A 21,799-nucleotide genomic window follows, 5' to 3' on the forward strand; every position below is an offset into this window, starting at 1 on the left:
GTAATCCACAAGATATTTTATGGAGTATAAAGTTCAGCATCTTAAAAGACACCCCCACTCAGCAAAGAATCTTGATGCTCCTCCGCTGCATGAACACTTGCCAGCCGGCAACTGCCTTGAAGGAGGCGTGAATTGACAGGTAATAAAGACTGCCATCTGAAGTTTTAAGGTGGGAAAGACACGCTCATCAGCCGCAAGTGGGTGGGAGCAGAAACGCAATAAGAGGAAGACAACAATTATTTTGGCTCGCAAAGTAGGTAGTAGAGTTTAGTGGAAGAGGACACTGGGATTTAATGCGGGATGGGATGCCTGAATCGGAGAGCCCACCGTCGCTATGCAGCTTTTGCTAGAAACCCTACTCAATGAATGAGTAGGATCAGCATGTCTACCTCTTGTTCGATATAATGTTAACACCAAGTAAATTGTTTTTATTGTTTAATGTTATAAGAAGGAAATTTCTCACAAGGAGGGAGCAAACCGAACAACAACCATCAGGCTAAGCCTTCTAAAAAAGTATGTAACAAGGCAGATGCATGCGTACTGCTGCGGGCAATCTTTGGATAATATTATTAAACTTGATCGAACATGACATATCAATAAAGAGACTTGTTGTAAGTAAAGTTCTACTTAAGTGGTAGGAGGGGTTTATTTTCTTTTTCTGCACCTGAGTTCGAGCCTTACCATACATGCATGTCACCCCCGCAGTGCCTTATCTGTTCATTGGGCTTGCAGGATGTTTAGTGGACTGTGGAGATTAGTCGTGGTGCGCGTAAACTAACCCGAATACCCCACGTAAATCAAAAAAAAAAAAAAAAGAGACTTGTTGACCTACCACAAACATCTCGATAAGTGCTACTGCAACTTTATGACCATGTTGAAAATAAACTTGCATTTCATGATGTGGCCAAATGGTGGTTATGGAAAGGATTTATTCTCTTATTTCAGTATCTTGATTAAATTTTTTATATGAATGTTTGTCACTTTCATTTAAGAATTAATCATAATATTTATAAACTAGTTTGGATATCTTGAATTATTAAAAGAAAGTTAAAAATAAATTTAATTTAAAAAATAAATCCAACATTAATTTATTTTTTTATATTAAAAATATCAAAATAATGATATTTTAGATTTATTTAAATCAAATCAAGGTAACACATTTAGCTTATAATCTAGATTATAACCTTAATCAGATTTAATAATCATCATACTTTAAAAATATCAAAGATCAATCATAAAAAAAATATGATTAGCACATGATCCAATGAATAGTCACTAAAAGCTAACCCGACTAAATTACACCTTTAAACCTCATAAAAAAAGACTTCATATATAAACTTCATTAATTAAATATCAAGAAAAACTTTTTTATATAAATCATAATCAAAAGTATGTAACAACGACCTTCAACAATAAATATCCAAATAATGATGATATTATTAATAATTGATTAATCATCAATTGCCTTCCTTTATTCCTGAAATAAAAATCATTGTGGAAGGAATGAGTTTCCATGACACAGAATAAATATACCCCAAACTAATATTATCAAACACAAGATTCGGTTAGTAAATTTCATACTATTAAATAAATCATCACACCATACACATCACCCATCACAACATGAGCATAACCCATCACACCACCACATGCACAACCCATCACACCATGTGTATGAGCCATCATACCACATACATATCCCATCACACCATTTTCATAATAATATATGATGCAAACAAACATATTTCATAATAATTGCTCACAATCACATACATATTTTATAAATACTTCCAAAAGATATATTTATATCAATTACTCACATATATTTTAAATATTCTTAAATACATATTTCATATTGATTATTTACATTCACACTTTTCACTTTGTATTATATATATATATATAACAAATGTTATATTTTCAGTATGGCTCCAATGCAGTGCAAGATTGTCGTACGAATGGCTATGCCAGCGTTTGAAATGTTAGAATCTTCAAATATGGAGGAGTTGAAGCTGCAATCACTGAAATCTGTGTGGATAGGCAAACTCTTATGTCTCTTACGTTAGTTTAATCGTATTGATGTAGAGTTAAACAACTTTAACACAATTGGATCTTATGGATTTAATGAAAGAAGCATTAATTCATCTTTCTGTTAGACCTTTACCTGGAAAATCCTGAATTTGGTAATCCTAAATTTGGTATTTTTTTTTAGGTTTTCGTATTAGGCTATTGAATATATTCAGTATCTTGATTAAATTTTTTATATGGATGTCTGTCACTTCTATTTAAAAATTAATCATAATGTTCATAAGCTAGTTTGGATATCCTGAATTATTAAAAAAAAGTTAAAAATAAATTTAATTTAAAAAATAAATCCAACATTAATTTATTTTTTTATATTAAAAATATCAAAATAATGATATTTTAGATTTATTTAAATCAAATCAAGGTAACACATTTAGCTTATAATCTAGATTATAACCTTAATCAGATTTAATAATCATCATACTTTAAAAATATCAAAGATCAATCATAAAAAAAATATGATTACCACATGATCCAATGAATAGTCACTAAAAGCTAACCCGACTAAATTACACCTTTAAACCTCGTAAAGAAAGACTTCATATATAAACTTCATTAATCAAATATCAAGAAAAACTTTTTTATATAAATCATAATCAAAAGTATGTAACAACGACCTTCAACAATAAATATCCAAATAATGATCATATTATTAATAATTGATTAATCATCAATTGCCTTCCTTTATTCCTTAAATAAAAATCATTGTGGAAGGAATGAGTTTCCATGACACAGAATAAATATACCCCAAACTAATATTATCAAACACAAGATTCGGTTAGTAAATTTCATACTATTAAATAAATCATCACACCATACACATCACCCATCACAACATGAGCATAACCCATCACACCACCACATGCACAACCCATCACACCATGTGTATGAGCCATCATACCACATACATATCCCATCACACCATTTTCATAATAATATATGATGCAAACAAACATATTTCATAATAATTGCTCACAATCACATACATATTTTATAAATACTTCCAAAAGATATATTTATATCAATTACTCACATATATTTTAAATATTCTTAAATACATATTTCATATTGATTATTTACATTCACACTTTTCACTTTGTATTATATATATATATATAACAAATGTTATATTTTCAGTATGGCTCCAATGCAGTGCAAGATTGTCGTACGAAGGGCTATGCCAGCGTTTGAAATGTTAGAATCTTCAAATATGGAGGAGTTGAAGCTGCAATCACTGAAATCTGTGTGGAAAGGCAAACTCTTATGTCTCTTACGTTAGTTTAATCGTATTGATGTAGAGTTAAACAACTTTAACACAATTGGATCTTATGGATTTAATGAAAGAAGCATTAATTCATCTTTCTGTTAGACCTTTACCTGGAAAATCCTGAATTTGGCAATCCTAAATTTGGTATTTTTTTTTAGGTTTTCGTATTAGGCTCTTGAATATCATATACGCAATATAAATTATAAAATAAAATTATTCGGGAGTTTCTAAAATCTCGTTAAATATAAATATAGAGTTGTTTAGAGGTTTATTATCTAAAGATCTAATTTTTTTTTTATTTTGAATAATTTTTTAAAAACTAGATTGATGCAAATCACAAGTCGTCAAATTATTTGATCTCTAATTATAATCTATACAAATCATGTATGAAAAATATTTTAAATCTCTATTTTAAAAAGAGGAATTGCTATGCCTAGAGTGTTAGCTCAAATATTGTGTTTATGTAATTTTTCTATCTAACATACAATCACTCTTCCAATAAAATAAGAGATATATCTTATTATTTATAAGGAAATATAAAAAACTCTATAAATTAATAAACTATCAATTTATCTCTTAATAATATTTATATACTGATTTAGAATAATTTTAGAAATTAACTCAATTAAATCCTTACTTGATTTTTTATATCTAAAAATATAATCACTATATTAATTATATTCTAGTCTTTAATTTCTAAATATATTTTAATCAATTCATATTTAATTAAATCACCTTAACTTAATTTCTGATTGATGGTTTTTAATGTGTGTGACCCATTAAGTTTCTAATATATTGGCTCAAATATAAATTTTAATTTTAATTAAATAATTTAATTTATTATCAATTTAAAAATTGATTAATTTATATTCAAAGATTAAATGCATCATTTAACAACGTGTTATGATCTCCCAAATATTAGAAAAGTCATTAGTGGTTTGATTTAACCTTTTATTGATTGATTTCTCAGTGTAATTAATATCTTTTCATCAATAATATTCCAATTTAATATTAAAACATGAAGTATATCTGTCATACTAAATCATCTTTATTCTTTTTATAATATTTATTGATTTTCCAATTTAATATTAAAGCATGAAGTATATCTGTCATGCTAAATCATCTTTATTATTTATATCATATTTATTGATTATTTGAATAAGATTTGAAACTCTTTTCAAATCTCATTTTACTTTAGCCAAGAATTTCTCAGTTAATACTATTTGAGAATAGATGAAATATTTTTTCTAATTCATGTAAAGTGATAAATCATCTCTTCTTAGTTAATACTATTTGAGAATAGATGAAATATTTTCTCTAATTCAGCTAAAGTGATAAATCATCTCTTGATTACTTAAATATTTTCATATAATTCATGTTATACTTAATGTCTATCATTTCATTATCTCAATTAAAATAACATGTAACATGATTGAAACATAATATATTTCTTTATTAGATGATTAAGTGATTTCAAGTTTAAAGATCATTTACATAATCTTCACATAAGTCTTTTCATAAATATAAGTTATCTCTTCATATGAAACTTTCATGCATGTCAATAAATATAAGTTATCTCTTCATATGAAACTCTCATACATGTCAATTCAGTGTACATGTCTTATAACAAATATCTATATATTAATTTTAGTTATATCTTATATCTTAACTTATGAAAATAGTTGTTTTTTTCATAAGAAAAAAAATATAATATATACTAGTCATTACAATTCTAATAAATGTCCAATACTTAAAAGAGCATTGACCTGAAATATTTTAGAAATAATGTTTTGATGCAATAAAAATATCATAATTCTATCAAATTTATAATTGTCTTTGCAAAATATTTTTATCTTATGAATTTTATCTTTACTTTAGATTAATTAATATAATATTATATGAATATTAAAAATAAATCAAACTTTTTAAATAATAAATATGTATTTATATGAATATAATAATATCATATATAATCAACTGATTAACTATAAAGTATATTAAACTAACACCTCAAATTATGATGTAACCATTACCATCAAAGTGACGATAGTAGCAAATATTAGTTTGTTTATTTTTATATTTTAAAAATATTTTTTATTTATTTTATTTATTTTTTATTTATTTTATTTATTTTTAAATTATTTTAATATGCTGATATTATAAATAAATTTTAAAAAATAAAAATATTTTAAAAAATAATCTTGACGACAATATTGAATAATACCCTGTAGTTGTAGATCTTCTTTATAAAATCAAGTTTTAAGTGACTTTTATCGGCCTTGAAACAACAATGAAGGGCTATTATTTGAAAAATAAGAAAAGCACTTATCTCATTACTTTAATTAAAAAAGCCACTTAACTAAAAGATTTTCTACTGCAATAAATTAAAAGCATGGCATGAAACTAAAAGCAGCGCACAAATATCTGGTGTGTTTATGCAATTAGAATTTAAATATAAGGTGATCTTATAAATAAATATTGTGTAAGATACTTATAAAATCCAGTTTAGTTAAAATTTCATATTACATATTGAACAAATAATTCAAAATTGACCCGGATCTATTTAAAACCATATTATTTTAATTATTTTAATAAAATTAAAATTATATTATTTTAAAAAAATAAATAATAACCCTAACCCATCTAATTTTAAATAATTAATTACATTAACAGAGTTTATCTTAATCAATTTCCACTGCATGATATATCCAAATCAAATTCTAGATGGAGCTCTTGTTTAGAAATATATTTGTGTTATTTTTTAAAATATTTTTTGTGTTAAAATATATTAAAATATTTTTTTATTTTTAAAAAATTATTTTTAAAATCAATATATCAAAAATATTCAAAAATATAAAAAAATAATTTTAATAAAAAAATTAAAATTTTCAAAATATAATTTACACTATATTTTCAAATACTTTTGGAAAGAGTAATTAAGTAGATCAACTAAATCAAGTTTAATAACACTAAAAAGAGAAAATCTTTGTTGGGGTTTTATTTGGGCTGGGCTTTTCTTAACTTGTCATTTTCCCGGCCCAACCCGAACCCTTGAAGCTGTACTTACACTGCGTCTGAAGTCTGAAGAGGAGCTGCTGTTCGTCTTTGCTTCTCGCTTAGAAGAAGCCGTTTGGTGTCATTTGTCTATTCTTTTAACAACACTATCTACCAGCTTGTAGTGACTGTTTCTTTGAATCAGGTAATAATGATAGTCTTCCATGTATTTCTTTTTTTCTTTTTTTTTTGTAAAAATCAGAGATGGAATCTGGGCTTATTCGACAAGGGTTTAGGGTTTTACATTATTCTCTATAAATTCCACTATTTCATGTATAGGGTTTTGAAGTCATGGTGGGTTGGCAAAGACATCTACAGTCTTTGATTCGTCAAGTTGGGAGAAGAAGTGCAGAGCACAATCACATTGCCCATTTTTCTACTACTACCACCACTACATCTCGCTTGGATTCTTCTCTTTTACCTGGTCACTCTTTTTTTTTAATCTGTTTTTGAAATTTTTAGCTATACGGGTTTTTCTATTTTGATCTAGATTTTTTATTTTTTTTGAGGGGTTGAATGATAATAATGTGGAGTTTTACTTCCTTTTTTTCTTGGCAGGTGAGTTGCCTTATCTACCGAGGTTGTGGAGATTGCCTTATGCTAATGTTTCGACAAGGCCTTTTTATCAGTTCTTGCAACAGGCGGTAATGCTAATTCACCACCCCCCTTTTGGTTTTCTGTTTTTGCTATATTGTTATGAGTTTTCTGAATTTCATTCTTTTTTTTTTCATGGTAAAATGGGTTCTATTTGTTGTTATGGACCGCCATTACTTACTGCCAGCTGTGTCAGATTTGTTTAAATGAAATCTAATGAATTACTAAGTTGACAGTGAAAAAAATTGCATTTGTAAAGCGTCAACCATTAGAGGATGGGAGGATGCGATGATTGTGTCTTTGGCTATCCTGATACATGCCAATTAAGGATCTCTTTGTGCATATTCTTTTGATCTCTTGTTCGCTTACATAAACTACTAATTAATATGAATTTTCTGATTTAGAATGGATGCTAGACACTCTGGCCTTTGTTTTGTCTGTTACCTGGAATTAAACAGCCATCGGCAGTATGATTTGATGGTTTAGACTTGATATATCCTCCTTTTTTTTTCACCTTCATTTGACTTGTGTAGACATCACAGTTTATTGATTTAATGTACTTATTTTACTGATACAGTATATTTAGGTTAGTTGCTAATAAAGTTTGGATTATTTTATCCTGCATAAGCTCTTTTTTCCCCCCTTTGTTGTGCAATCATAAGTTGCTGCTCCTGTCATCTTTCCAGGGCATTTCCAATTCAAGGAAACTACTAGCAGATTCTTCAGAGGAGCAACCTGTTTCATCTCCATTCACTCCTATGCTAGCATTAGAGAGTGGAAAAACTGAACAAAAGGCAGTCCCTAAACCTGAAAAGGTTCAAGCAGTGTTAAAGGGCATAAAAATGGTATGAGATGCAACATTTATCTTATGCATCACACAATTTAATTTGCAACTCCTCAAGATTCCTCCATTTCACAAAAGATCCTTGGTGATCAATGTACTGATAACCAAGAAAATACTCATATAATACCTAAGGTCAAGTTGATCAAGCTGACAAAGTGGTTTTGGTGTGTTAATTTTGAAAGCAGATTGTCCTTGAAATAAGAGAAAACTTCATTACTTTGTGCTTCTACTTATATCAAGCTTCTTTCTTTGCCAAAGTTAATAAGGATGGTTTTGGACAATGAATTTATAACTCAAAATTTTCACTTTTTGCAAAAGATTCTTGGTGATTATATAAAGCATCTTTCTTTGATAAAGTTGATAAAAGGATGGTTTTGGACTATGAATTTATAACTCCTCAAAATTTCTCCTTTCATGAAAGATCCTAGGTGATTATTTTACTGATAATCAATAAAATACTCATATAATACCTAAGATCAACTTGAGCGAGTGGACTAAGTGACTTTGGTGTGTTATTTGCGAGATCAAATTGTCCTTGAAATGAGATAAAACTTCATTACTTTGTGTTTCAACTTATATAAAGCTTCTTTTGTTGCTATAGTTGATAATAAGATGGTTTTGGACAGTGAAATGTAGAAAGTCTAGTCATCTTCTGTTTTTGGTTGGAATTATTTCAATCTAGTAATTTAAGTTTCAGAATTAGAATGAGTTGCAAAACTAGTACATATATTGCATCTGTTGTGAATTGGCTGGGATTTGGATCCATTTAGATGACGAGACTCCTAAGATTCAAATGTTATGAAGATGAATATAATAGTTGTGGTGTGAATCATTTCCTACTTTTATGCTCTCAAGGTCGCTCTTTGTAATCCTATGAAGTGAAAATTCATTGAGTTGTATTTAATATTCAATAGTTTCAAAAATTTAGGATAAGTTTTCAGATGTAATAGATTCATTTATATAGTACTTGGAAGCCCTATTATGATGTTCCTTGATCAATAGGGCCAAGATGGATGGAGTAGGGCTGGTCTAAAAGACTAAGACTAGGCAAGCCAGTCTCTAGTCTTCTGCAGATGAATTGAATAAGGATGTGCCTTAACTGTTTGAATAATTTTGGCTTGCTGGCTTTAGAGTCCTAAGAAGCTCAACTTGGTTGCTGCATTAGTTCGTGGCATGCGCGTTGAAGATGCACTATTGCAATTGCAAGTGACAGTAAAGCGAGCTGCAAAAACCGTCTTCCAGGTAACTATTTTATAGCCTGTTAGAGTTTCCAAGTTGTGATTGAGTCTGATAGATTCAGTCATAAATTGGAGTGTCTTTCATTGTTCCCTGCAATGCGATGGGGATTGTTGAGGATGAGAAAACAGAAACCAGCTTATAAGTTGGGTCACAGACTACCCATCAAAAATCTAGACACTACCTTTTCATTTCTTTTTTTCCTTAATTGCCATGCCTTAATTAAACAAGCAAAATATCATTGTGTTGATGATTTAAAATATGAGCATTTATAACTTTAATGTTTATGATGCACGCTCATTTCTTAGTTGCAAAAGGTCTCTGAAATCATGTCAAGTCTCTGATCTCTGTTGGCTTATACCTCACTTCTTGGAATAGACCAGCAGTTTTTGCGCTTTCTAGTAGCAGCCAGTATTTCAACTTCAACAGACTAAAGTTTTTGACATTATAAATAAAGAAGAAAATAAAAGAAACTAAAGTCTGTGTTTTGCAGGTTATTCATTCAGCTCGAGCAAATGCAACTCATAATCATGGATTAGATCCGGATCGTCTGCTTGTTGGTAAGTAATGCAAGCGAACTTGCACCTCTTCTATCTAAACTTTACTTATCCTGCATGTATTCTTTTTCATGCAGCTGAAGCATTTGTTGGAAAGGGATTTTTTAAGAAAAGAATTTCCTACCATGCTAAAGGAAAATGTGGAATTAGAGAGAGGCCCGAGAGTCGCCTGACAGTAGTAGTAAGGGAGACAACCCCTGAGGAGGAGGCCAAGATCGCCAAGCTAAGAGTCCACAATTTCCGCAAGCTCAGTAAGAAGGAAAGGCAGCTGGTACCACATAAGCTTATTGAGACCACGTCAATATGGAACCGCAAAGGCAAAGCTGCTGATCGACAACCAAGTGGTGAGGCTGCATGAACCAGCTTTTCTCTTCCATATTTCAAATCCTAGTAGAAAGTTCTGTAGAAGTGTTAAAAAAAATCCCCTTTCATGTCCTGGCATCTTTGTTGAGACAAGTTTTGTAGAATCGTGTATGCCAAAGCATTGGAATGTGAGCAATCCTGTTTTCATCTAAAATGATGGCTGAACATGCATTCGAAATTTCAGTGATACGAGTGATCTTGTTTTCGTCTCAGGGAATGGCTACATGTGATTGCAAAAGCTTGATATATATATTATCGATGATATATATGTACTTTAATTGTACTTCCTTGATAATAATAAAACCACTCACATTTTTTCCTTAGTATTTGTATATGATAATGTTTAAGGGTGCGGAAGGATACACATAACCGACTCTGGCTAGCTTGGGATCAAGGCTTTTGTTGGTGTATTTGCTTAGTGACTGTACGCAAATGCACAGAGGCAGCAGTTTCCAAGGCCGCCTTCCCGGAGAAATACTAAGGATATAGTTTCCTGGTCATCGTTTAGAGAGAGAGACTCTGTCACAGCACATGACGGTCTTGTATAGCATTACACTTGCACTTTCACCAATAATTACATGTTGATTTTTGTTTTTAATCATGAAATCAGTCATTCCATGATTTCTATTCCATTGCAATTTGAAGATTATAAAACAGAGTTAAATATGTAATGGTCCATTAAGAAGTATTAAAGTTCAAACACAACTTGAGAATTAACTCCAAACAAACATGAAACAACCTGGGATGCCTAATGGATTAAATACTAGAAATTTATTTTGGCATGTCACTGCTTCTGTGTCTAAGAATCTCAACACCCAAATAATCCAGAGGACCATGAACAGCAACATGAGGCTTCCCAACTTTCACACGAACAGCAGATATTTGGGGATACTTGGACAACGTGGTAGAAGCAATCAGTTGAGCCACTGACTCCAGGAGATTCTGTGGCGGTCCCTCAACAATTTCCTTAACAATGCTGTTAGATGACCCAAGTCAATAATCGAAACAAACGAAGCACTTAATTAGTAGGCATAAATTATGCATGTTTGATTTAAGGAGCCGTGAAACGCTAAATGCTGGATAACCGATTGTAAGCACGAAAAGGTCTCACCGGTAAATTTCAGTATAGCTAATAGTGTCTGACAAGCAGTCAGATTTGCCAGCAGCCTGAAGATCCATCCAAGCATCCACATCTATCAAGAACTTCTGACCCAATGCCCTTTCTTCTGGTTTCACCCCATGGAAACCATGAAACTTCAGCCCTCTTAATATAAGTTTGTCCCCCCCTCTTATTTCCTCATCTTCCATCGCTGCTTAAAATAGTATTATACGTAAGTATGGACTCAAGGATTAAAAGATCAAATCCCCAAGCACAAATGGGAACATATTCACTGTGGCCATAAAATGCTCAACAAGAAATGTTTCGTCTTCCTTCCCCATTTGGACAGTTGAAGATTACTCACTTTTCAATGAGTCAGAATAACGAACACCTGCTGTGCATTGCACAGTCATGCTTCTCACATGCTAAAACGCAATAATCCAATCCAATCAAACAAAGGGGAAAATAGCATAAAGTCAATTCACTGAGTCGCATTCTGAGTGCAACAAACACTTCCCCAACTCATCAACCTTACTTACGGAGTCAATCCACCGATTCAATTCTGGGTTGTGAAATGAGAATGGATGAGGTGCTTCTTCAAGGATCTAATAGCGAAGATGATGCACTTAAAAGAGTGATGAAATTGGAGATTTTGGGGCTAAATTTTGCTACAAAAGGAGCTAAATTTTTAAACATGGCCGAAAACGGTAGAGAAACAAATCATTTAGCATAGCATCAACGAATTATGCAAGCAAAGAACAAGATTCTGAATTGTACACTTTACCTTCACCGAGTAAAATGGGAAATCTTGTGCGGTGCTTCTGTAACTAATGAGTTGGCACCCACCCAAATGGAATGCAAGTTTTTGAAGCGATTGAATGGTGGTGGGCCTGGTGGCCTACCAACAGATCACCATTACTTTTCTCCGCCTTTATAGTGTCAGCTAACTTTATTTTTATATTTTATTTTATTTTAATGATGAGATAGCCTTTTTATAAAACTTATTTTTTATATTTTTTATTATTTTAATAGGTTAATATTAAAAAAAATATTTTAATATATTTTTAAATAAAAAATATATTAGAAAACTATCGAAATGTGTAGTGGCATGATTGAACCTATGCTGAAAATTACTTTCTAAATTTTTTTATATTATTGATTTTTTAAAATGATTTTTAAGCATTTAAATATATTAATATTAAAAAATAAAAAAATAAAAACTCAAAACACTTTTAAAAAATATTATATATCGTATTACAAAATATATTCAACTATATACTTGGTTTGAATTTACTCATGAATAATTTTATTTGATAGTACATTCCAAGTTTTAAAACTCATATTAAGTTATTTTAAGTTATTAATTACCTAATTAATCAAGGAATATCCAATTCCCTAGAAATTTTCAATTTAATAATCCATCATTGTGTTATATTTCTTCTGTAATTGTAAAGTCTAATGACATGATAGTGAAAAACAATGTGATTTAATTCAGGGTTTCATACTATAGTATAGTTTTAAATAAGGAAATTGATTTTGAAAAGCTTAAAAAGCAAAGAACATACATGAAAATCAAATAAATATTTATTTCTTAACAAAATTTAAAAATTGCCCCTACTCTCAAGTTTTTCTCCCAACAATTTTTTAAATTAATTTTATTTTTAAAATTTCAGAAAGTTATTATATTTTTATTTGATCACGAATTGCATTGAAAATGCACTTTTTTTATATGACATGACCCTGTGTTGAAAGAAACTTAATGCTTTTTAATCAAGAAATTCTAACAAAAGGATTCAGAATTAAAATCCAAATTGTTTGAGGATAAAATTCATAAAAAAATTATTTGGGGAGAAGAATTTATAATACCCCAATATTTGTGGGGCTATATTTAAGGTTTTTCTATTTTTAATAGAAAAATGTATTTTTTTTTTAAAGAAAATTGTCTATTGTAAGAAACAAAAACAAAAGTTAGACATTAAATACCTAAGTAATCTTTTTAAAGAGGTATATTCTTTTTTTTTTTAGGTATCAAAATCTAAAGATAGCATTTAGAAAATTTATTAAATTTTTTTATCCAAAAGATTAATAGAAATTGTGCTCTTAAAAAGAAAACTTATTATTGATTAATGCAAAAACTAATCTAAAGATAACATATCCAAAAATTCTTTAATTTTTTAATAACTTGCCATGTTTATTTTTATTTTTTAAGAAATACTAAAAGACCCAACCCATCCAAAATATATTTCAAATTATCTTTTTGAAAGGCAATTATAGATTCAAGTTTTATATTGGATGTGAATATATATCTAATATATATCATCAGGAGTTAGGAGTTGGAATGCATGCCTTAGAGGTTGTGAATAATTTTGGATGATAAATTTGATTATCTAAAAAATTCAAGAGAAAAATTAGTAAGTTGAAATGTCAAATTTGGTTTAATTTTGGTGGTCCGGCTTGATGAACATCTTGCACATCATTTTTTTCATTGATAATAAATTATTTTATATCTAAACTTTTTCACATTACACAATAAACATTATAACTAGTGATAACATAACTTCTTTATCAAAAGTTCAAACTTTCTCCCTACACTTCACATAATATTAGTAACTATATCAAGGTGCTTAAGCACCACTCTCCATACTATATAGAGTATGTAAACGTGATCAATGTCCATAAATACTTTAGTGACAAGTAAAAAATTCCAAACAATTTGATACATGAATAACAATATTCAACAATTTCAGAAATAATAATCAACTATTTAACAATACAACAATTTTATAAACAGAAACACATAACATTCACAGATACACACCCTTTATAATTTCATTATATTTTCTCTTCATATATATTATTTTTCCCTTCTACATTTACTAGTTTAAACATTATAGTATTCACTTTTCAAATCAAAGACTTGTTTTTCATGAATAACCTTGGCTAGAGACAAAAGCCTGCATTTAAGACCAATTAACAACTCAGGATGAATCTATGGAAAATCTAATTCTTGTATGAAGTTTTTACGATTTTATTAGTGGTGTTGTTTATAGAAACTTAAATATCAGCTAATTCATTTTTTTTTACACCTTTTTACTCAACAATTACTTTTCAAAGTAAACAACTTAGACACCCTAGGACATAAAAAAGTAATTAATCTTCTCATCACAAGAACTTCAGCTCCTTTATATCTCCAACAAATATCTTATTGAGTGAAAGTACTTAATAAATGTTATTTTAGCTATACAAAAATATCTTCGCACTCTTCTATTCCCTCTATAGGAATTCCTAGCTCTATTACATGCATCAGGTACATAGAAACAACTCTATTTTCTTAAAGGAATATAATAGAAGGAGACACGATATTCTAACTTTACAAAGGAGTTGTTCTCGTTATAAATGACATTTTTTAATAAGTCATAGTCATATGATTGTTTACCACCAAATCTTCTTCTGAGTCTCATTTGTATGCTCCATTTTAAAAAAGACATAGACATGATATGAGACATGCATAAGATATTAAGAATAAACAACATTTGCACTAAATAGGAGACTATGCACTATATTATCAAGTGTTACACATTCATCTCAACCAAAATAATATCTCAATGAAGGCTAATTTAGATAATTACAATGGTTTTACATATTCTATATAGCATATATAAAACATCAGAAGCATTCAAAAGCTTGTAATGCAAAAGAGCCATGTTATATGTAAAGTTCTCCTGACAATATTCTATGAATCTTTTTGGATATGGTATAATAGTCTTTAGCTTAACTCCATCCATGACTTCATGATCTTTGCGTTAAGCTCATTTTTCATTTTAGTACTAGCATATTAGCAAAAAACAAAAAAAACAAGTATGAATGAACTCTTCATCATCACCTAATAAAAAGATGAAAACATTATAATATCTCTAAATATTTGACAATGAAATGTTAAAAATGAAAAATATACTCAAACTCATTGCCATTAAAGTTCTAATTGGTGAACTATACAACTACTCTTTATCATAACACTTATATACTTTCCATGATAGAATCCTCCTCAATATGAAACATGCAATGAAGAACCATATTAGAGTAGAAGAAGTAAGTATGACCAAATAAAAAAACACCTTTATTTCTGTAGAGTAAATTTCTACAATGTCATCAGTCTCTTACTAGGGCTTCCAAGAAAAGCACCAAGGATCCATTCGCTTGACATTCTATAAACTCTTAATAAAATCTTTTATCATTATACATTCTGAGGCATTCGTTGCTATTTAAGGAAATGCTTTTACACAATACCTATCTTATATGAAGAGTGACACAAGCACAAAAAATCCTAACAAGTTCAATCATTTTCATCATAATCATGCTATCACACTAAGTAATGTCATGCCATGAAAAAGAATATAGAAATATTAATCTCTAGAAGAAACCTCTAATAATTTATGAATAATAAGATGCAACTAGAATAAAAAGAGAAAAATCCTATGATTAACTACCTAAGAAAAAATAATTTTCATATATTATAAAAGTAGTAATGTTTCTCTCATGTTTCTAATGAAAAATCTCTATGATAAAATCTTCCCATTTCTATTTAGTTTTCTATATCTCTAAATATATCTCAAAGTCTTCACCAAAAAATCTTCACAATAAGATCTTCATATCTCTATTAAAATATCCTAATAACACACATAAAACTAATGAAACTTTCCTCACTATTGCAAAAAAAAAAAAAACACATTATATATGTAAGAAAAACTCTCATGCAGGCATATTAATGAAAGCCATGAAAAGATAACATAATTGTATAAACCAATAAGTATTTTCTTTCCTCCATTTTTATTGGTCAAAATCTTCCAAATATGATTGTTTAAAAGATTTAAAGGGGCAAATGATATTATAGCAAATTCATCAATAAATATTTTAGTTATTTTGACCATGCTCAAGCAGCTAGAATTTTTAGCCATTCAAGATAAACCTAAATAGCTAGACAGATTAGCTCGACATTAGACACTCACCTTGTTTTGTCTAAAAACTATCCCTAATACATACCTCTCTATATTTTTTTTAAGTACCCAAGACTGTGTAGACACATTCTAGGACACACATGAAATCTTTCTATGCTGAATAGACACCACTTTTTAGTTATCTTATACGCACACTTCTTCACTAATAACACAATAAGCACAACCAATGACAATACCAACTTTTTCATTAATAGTGTGACTCTTATCCCCACACTCTATAAGATACATGTAACTCACACCAAGATACCTGAGCACCACTCTTTATGCTCTACGAGATAAGCAGACATGACCAAGGTCTATAAATTTTGGTCACCTTGTAAGAAAGGTCAGACAATTTGATATATGAGTAGAAACCATTCAACAATTTCAGGAACCACAATCAAACATTTAAGAATTTAATATACTTCACACACAAAAACACACAACATTCACATATACACACTCCCTGCAACTTTATTCTATTTTCTTTTTCTATATATTATTTTCTCTTTCTACGTTTATTAACTTAAATATTAGAGTGTCCTTTATTTTGATAACAAAGCATTCACAAATACCATTATATTTTGCTTAGCTAAATCCCTCTCTCACACACCATTATATTTTGCTTAGCTAAATCCCTATCTCTCTCTCTCTCACAAATACCAGTTACTAACAATTATGATATATAATTAACTTAATTGACATTGAATCTACAAAATTTAGTTTCAAATATTATTAAAATTTAATGATATTCAAAACAAGTGTCTTTATATCTAGTATTGTTAATAATATACCACAATTACCACTAATTAAGAAAATTGTGACTAAAGTATATGTATATATTAATAATAACAATTATGAAATGTTATATATATATATATATAACATTTATTTTATCAAATATTTTAATAATATCATTAAAAAATAATATTGTTTTTTAGTGGTACGGAGATGTACATGAAAAATCATGCGTGTAATCCACGCGACTCAAAGTGAACTTTTGACAATCATCGATCCAAGCCAACCTACGACTTTTGACAATATCATTTGAAGTTAATTTAGCGTGGTATCATTTTAATATGCTAAACCTATTTGCTCAACAAATATAAAAAATCTGAGATCGTGGTACCATATGTCATTCACAAAAACTTTTGTTCTTCTTCTTTTAATTATGCCATGGGAATCTCAGGTCATACTTCGCCAGAAAAACCTGCCGGATAACGGGGGTGGGGGGTGGTGTTGGAATGTCTGTCTCCTTCCCATTTGCGTTTTGGTTCTTGCCCTCGAGTCAAGAGTTGTCACTTTTCAGTAATAATGGTGATGTTGGCTTGTCAAGAGTCCGTATGGTTCCCATCAAACTACAAAACCATCGCTCATTACCACTCGATCGGTTGCTCTCTAACAGCTCAGGCAGGAGTCATGAGGGCCTGAAATCTGAGGTTGACCCACCAGCAAACGTACGATGCTGGCAATAATAGTCAATCCACACGTTTCCTATCGTTGGTCGAGCTCCAAGTTGCAATTGCTCTAGAGAAGGCCTTCAACAAGACAAGACATCCAAGCACGGCTATGTATATTAATTGTTCGTTATTTCTAGCATTCTTCTGCGTATAACATCCACTTAAATATTATAAGTCTTATTCTTTCCCCTAACACAGTCTTGCAACTAGTTTTATTCAAAATGGTCCCTCTAAAAATTAGTGATTATTACAATAAGCGATGAAGGTGAAGCTTTGGAGTCTTGCGCAAGACCGAAGCTGAGAATTCATTGAAATCAACAAGCTATTATCAAAATAATCACACCATGATTACTTTAGTTCATAAGCAAACTTCTTGGCAATGATATGACCAATATGTTTTTATTAGGCTCCTTGCTGACCGGACGTACGTGCACCTTATGCATCCATGCCGGTGTCGTTGAGTGTGAGACCAGAATGGGTGTGAGGGAGATGAGCCCACTGAAATGAAACAGACAGAATTGATATAGAAGAGATAAATTAAATGTTATTCAATGGTTAACTTCTTATTAATTCCAAAGATAATTCGGAAAACTTTGCATGATGAACCCTAAACATGGAAGATCTTCTTAAATTCCAGCAACATAGCTAGCATAATATATCTCAAACAGTTATTGAAACACACACACACACACACACATATATAAGTATATTCCTCTACATATATATCCACTAAAACAAACATGGCTAGCTAGATTTCCATTAGGTTAATTATCCCAGCGTTCAAGAATTCAAGGGTGAAGACTGGAAGATCAACCCTAGAAATTTAAAGAAAAAAGAAAATCAATATTGTTGCAACTTACGTTCTTGGCTGCATTGCTGAAAGCTTCTCTGTGGCTAATCTCAGGATTTTTTTCTTTTATCCTTCTAATCTCTTCTCTAAACAGACAAAGATTCAAGGATTAGTAAATTAAAAACGCATAATTATAGTGGTAATCAAAATGGGAAGCTAAACTACGAATACTCACTTAATAAATCGGTTGTATGCTGAAGGAGTCCGCTGTTTCTTCCCCGTTGCAGCTTTAATTCATTTCAATTAAACACTACAATATTAAGCATTTGTACAAACTAAAATTTTAATATTCTATAATATTCTCTCAACATGTAAACTAATTAATGATATGTGTTTATACAACTTTTTTATATTTACGTTGTTTTGTAGCGTTTTATTACTGTTTAAGGACAGAAGAATCAGAGATAATAAAGATATATTTTTTATTTTACAAATAAAAAAATTCATTCCAAAATTGTCATAGATTTATTTTGTTTTTGTTTCTGTCCCTTAAACAATTACTAACAATGTATAAACCACTCCATGTATATATATCACCCTCTGGTTAACAGGGACAGCTAGGGCTAGGGATTCCACACACTCACAAACAAAGGGAGAGATTTAGTACCATGCATTGCTACTGTTCTGCCGGGCTGTTCATTCTGCGAAGGCTCCAATGCAGAAACCCTATTGCCCGTGGAAGAAGACTGGGAACCCCCGCTTAAATCTTGATAAAGCAAGTTTTGTTTCTGCAAAATTCGTAAATCAATAAATGTCAAGAGATATATATTATGTTCAATACAATTATAATATACCCCTGTTCTTCCTTTCCTTTTTTTACAGTACAATTATAATATTGTATATAAATTGCTGGCCTAAATTAAACAGCTTTTTCCCTTCAAATTCAGCAATAATCTTCTCAATTATATAATCTCACATGAGAATTTTGAGGATGTGAAGTCTGTAGCAAAGATCCAGTATTCAAAGACAGCAAATTAGCACAACGTCCACACCTAACAGTCACAGTATTCAGCAATGTAGAATTGGCACTGCATGGAATATTAACCTGCAAAAGGATTATCCCAAAAAAAAAAAACCACAAATTTTAAAATTATATAGACATCTTATAAATGGAACTGCATAGATTATTAAAAACAGAAATTACTATATGAGCTTTCAAATTTATATGCATATATATATAGTAAAATCTCTCTTTTTCTATGGGAACTCTGAGAATAAATCTATAAAACTAGAAGTGCATAAAATTGATCTCAAAGGAAGAAGAAGATAAGAATTTGATGAAGATGAACAAATCTTCTACTTTCATATCCTCTTGTCTTGGAAAACAGGGAGAAGGAGGATTACTTGATAATGTAAACTAAAATTAGTACTACTGATGTTTCATAATTAGTATGACAATTCCAATATTTCAGTGCGTCTGACACTGTACGCATCGAGTGAAACTTTAAAATTGGAGAGAGAGAGAGAGGAAAATGACATGACATGAACAGAAAACACCAAACAGCAATCACGGCTCTGAAACATGGTTATGAATAAAGAGAGAAAGGGATCTATGAGCAGATCAGTCTGCTTTTTTTGCAGTCAGTCATGAAATCTATACCGCTGATTAATTTCCTTAAAGTGAAACATAATATGTGCAGTGAATGCAAGTTTTTTCATGATAAAACTTAATTATCTGTTTATATTAAGCTTATTTGTATATTTATGAAGAAACGAAGTTTGTGCATCCAAGGATTATTTTATGTTGAGAAAATAAGGTTTTCAACAATGGATGACGAAAAAATAAAAAAAAAAACATTAAAAAAAATAAAATCTCCGCCACCAAATTGAAGTCTAAATTTCGAGGCACACTTCACAGCATAAGCTGTTGGTCTCTGTGCCTCCTGGGCCTTCCAGGAGTAGAGACAAGTTTTTTTTCTTACTTCTCTAAAGCAGTTTTACTTGTTTTAGGGATAAGTCAGCAGATCTTTTAATGGGAAAAAAAGTAGAATTACACAAGGGATATAACTTTGATCTTCTTAAAAATACACACACACACACACTCTTTCAAATCTTACCCTTGTTATCAAATACTAATAAAAACAAACAGTAATGATGACATGATGAATTGCTGGAGAGCAGCAGTATTCCTTGGACAAGAAAGGGCTCTTGCAAGAAACCCTATGTTCCTGACACATCTGGCCATAGACATGGCTTTACCTTCCAGTATACTGAGGGTGAATGTTTCGGTTAAACTATCTAGGTGCTATAAACAAATATAAATTAGATCACAAGAAATAAATATGATGATAATATTTGTATAAAACAGAAAAGAAGTATGCTCAATGACCGTGGATCTTTCCATCAAAAAGAACAAAAGGAAAGACCATGGATCGAGCAAAGTAGCTTAAGATAAATAAAAAAAAAGCTCCATCTGTTTCTGATGGATCGAGAATTCTTCAATAATTTTACATACGAAAGAAACATGGACTGTCTAGTTATATAATGAACAAGATCCTTCAAACAAAACAAGTTGAGAAGATGGGTTTACTCTATGGATGTGATATATTTCTTTTTCTGTGCAGAATCAAAGAAATAGACCCAGCATGTTAGAACCAAAACCTAGCATACAAAATGTGTAAACAAAATAAGTACTTCTTGAAAAAACATTTTGAGCGATCCTCTTTAAGAAATTAACTTGAAAGATGACTCAAATACATGAAGTTGAACTTTTAGAGATTAACAACAAGCTGAGAATTATGGAAAGATCCGTGAACCAAGCTAGCTAGCTAGATAGATTCTTGATCAGTGAAGCACGCAAAGGGAGAGTACTGAGAGATTAGAGAGGCACATATACCACTAAAATGGTGTTGCAGAAGTTGCAGTGAACATAGCAAACACGTTCAGAAGCAATGTCTAGAGACATTCTAGGACAGAATTGCAAATGATGATCACCAGATAGGAGAGAATCTTGTTATAAAAAAGTAAAATGACAGCTTGAGGAGTTAATATAGAGAGATATTGGAAAATGAAGCAGGACTAGTTTATAAAGAAAACAAGCCACTCTCTTAGATACATGGAGATATTTACTTTCTTTTGTTTTCTGCCGTGTGATTGGCAATGAGGTGATGCCTGCTATTATACGTCATTCTTAGCATTAAAGTTCTGTAACAAAATCACTCCAATTATTTGCGATGGCTGGCAGAAGTACTGCCAAGATTTGGAGTTCTTTAAAAAAAAAAATACAAGTACAAAAATATTTAGCAAAATAGTAAAATTAATGGGCTGGAATAACTCAACTCAATTTATAGGTATTAATTTTAAAAAATAACTGTATACTTGAATTTAATGGAGACAACCCTATCTAAACATTAAATTCAAATTTTAAACATTAACTAGAAATCAAATCAAATCTGA

General features: G+C 30.3%; 2 protein-coding genes across 2 annotated transcripts; both read right to left on the minus strand.

Moving 5' to 3' along the window:
* Positions 1–10,646: 10,646 nt before the first annotated feature.
* On the minus strand, positions 10,647–11,998 carry LOC105138218 (dihydroneopterin aldolase-like). The gene is made up of 3 exons (XM_011044257.1): positions 11,884–11,998; positions 11,112–11,310; positions 10,647–10,976 (listed from the first exon to the last, which is right to left on the minus strand). The coding sequence occupies exons 2-3, from the start codon at positions 11,306–11,308 to the stop codon at positions 10,772–10,774; spliced, it is 402 nt and encodes a 133-aa protein (XP_011042559.1). The 5' UTR covers positions 11,309–11,310; positions 11,884–11,998; the 3' UTR covers positions 10,647–10,771.
* A 5,741-nt stretch (positions 11,999–17,739) lies between these two features.
* Positions 17,740–21,465, minus strand: LOC105138219 (putative axial regulator YABBY 2). Its single transcript, XM_011044258.1, has 6 exons — positions 21,240–21,465; positions 19,320–19,448; positions 19,011–19,131; positions 18,579–18,630; positions 18,414–18,489; positions 17,740–18,051 (listed from the first exon to the last, which is right to left on the minus strand). The coding sequence occupies exons 1-6, from the start codon at positions 21,306–21,308 to the stop codon at positions 17,989–17,991; spliced, it is 510 nt and encodes a 169-aa protein (XP_011042560.1). The 5' UTR covers positions 21,309–21,465; the 3' UTR covers positions 17,740–17,988.
* Positions 21,466–21,799: the final 334 nt, after the last annotated feature.

Source organism: Populus euphratica, unplaced genomic scaffold (assembly GCF_000495115.2).
Source record: "Populus euphratica unplaced genomic scaffold, PopEup_1.0 scaffold74.1, whole genome shotgun sequence".
Taxonomy (NCBI): Eukaryota; Viridiplantae; Streptophyta; class Magnoliopsida; order Malpighiales; family Salicaceae; genus Populus; species Populus euphratica.

What these genes read in the sequence shown, in the direction of transcription:
- LOC105138218 (XM_011044257.1), bottom strand. Translation starts at nt 11,308, where the DNA reads ATGGAAGATGAGGAAATAAGAGGGGGGGACAAACTTATATTAAGAGGG. An exon ending in AGCTATACTGAAATTTACCG is followed by an intron (nt 10,977 to 11,111) that starts GTGAGACCTTTT and finishes GTCATCTAACAG; the next exon opens with CATTGTTAAGGAAATTGTTG.
- LOC105138219 (XM_011044258.1), bottom strand. Translation starts at nt 21,308, where the DNA reads ATGTCTCTAGACATTGCTTCTGAACGTGTTTGCTATGTTCACTGCAAC. An exon ending in CAGAACAGTAGCAATGCATG is followed by an intron (nt 18,631 to 19,010) that starts GTACTAAATCTC and finishes AATGAATTAAAG; the next exon opens with CTGCAACGGGGAAGAAACAG. An exon ending in TCAGCAATGCAGCCAAGAAC is followed by an intron (nt 18,052 to 18,413) that starts GTAAGTTGCAAC and finishes GTTTCATTTCAG; the next exon opens with TGGGCTCATCTCCCTCACAC.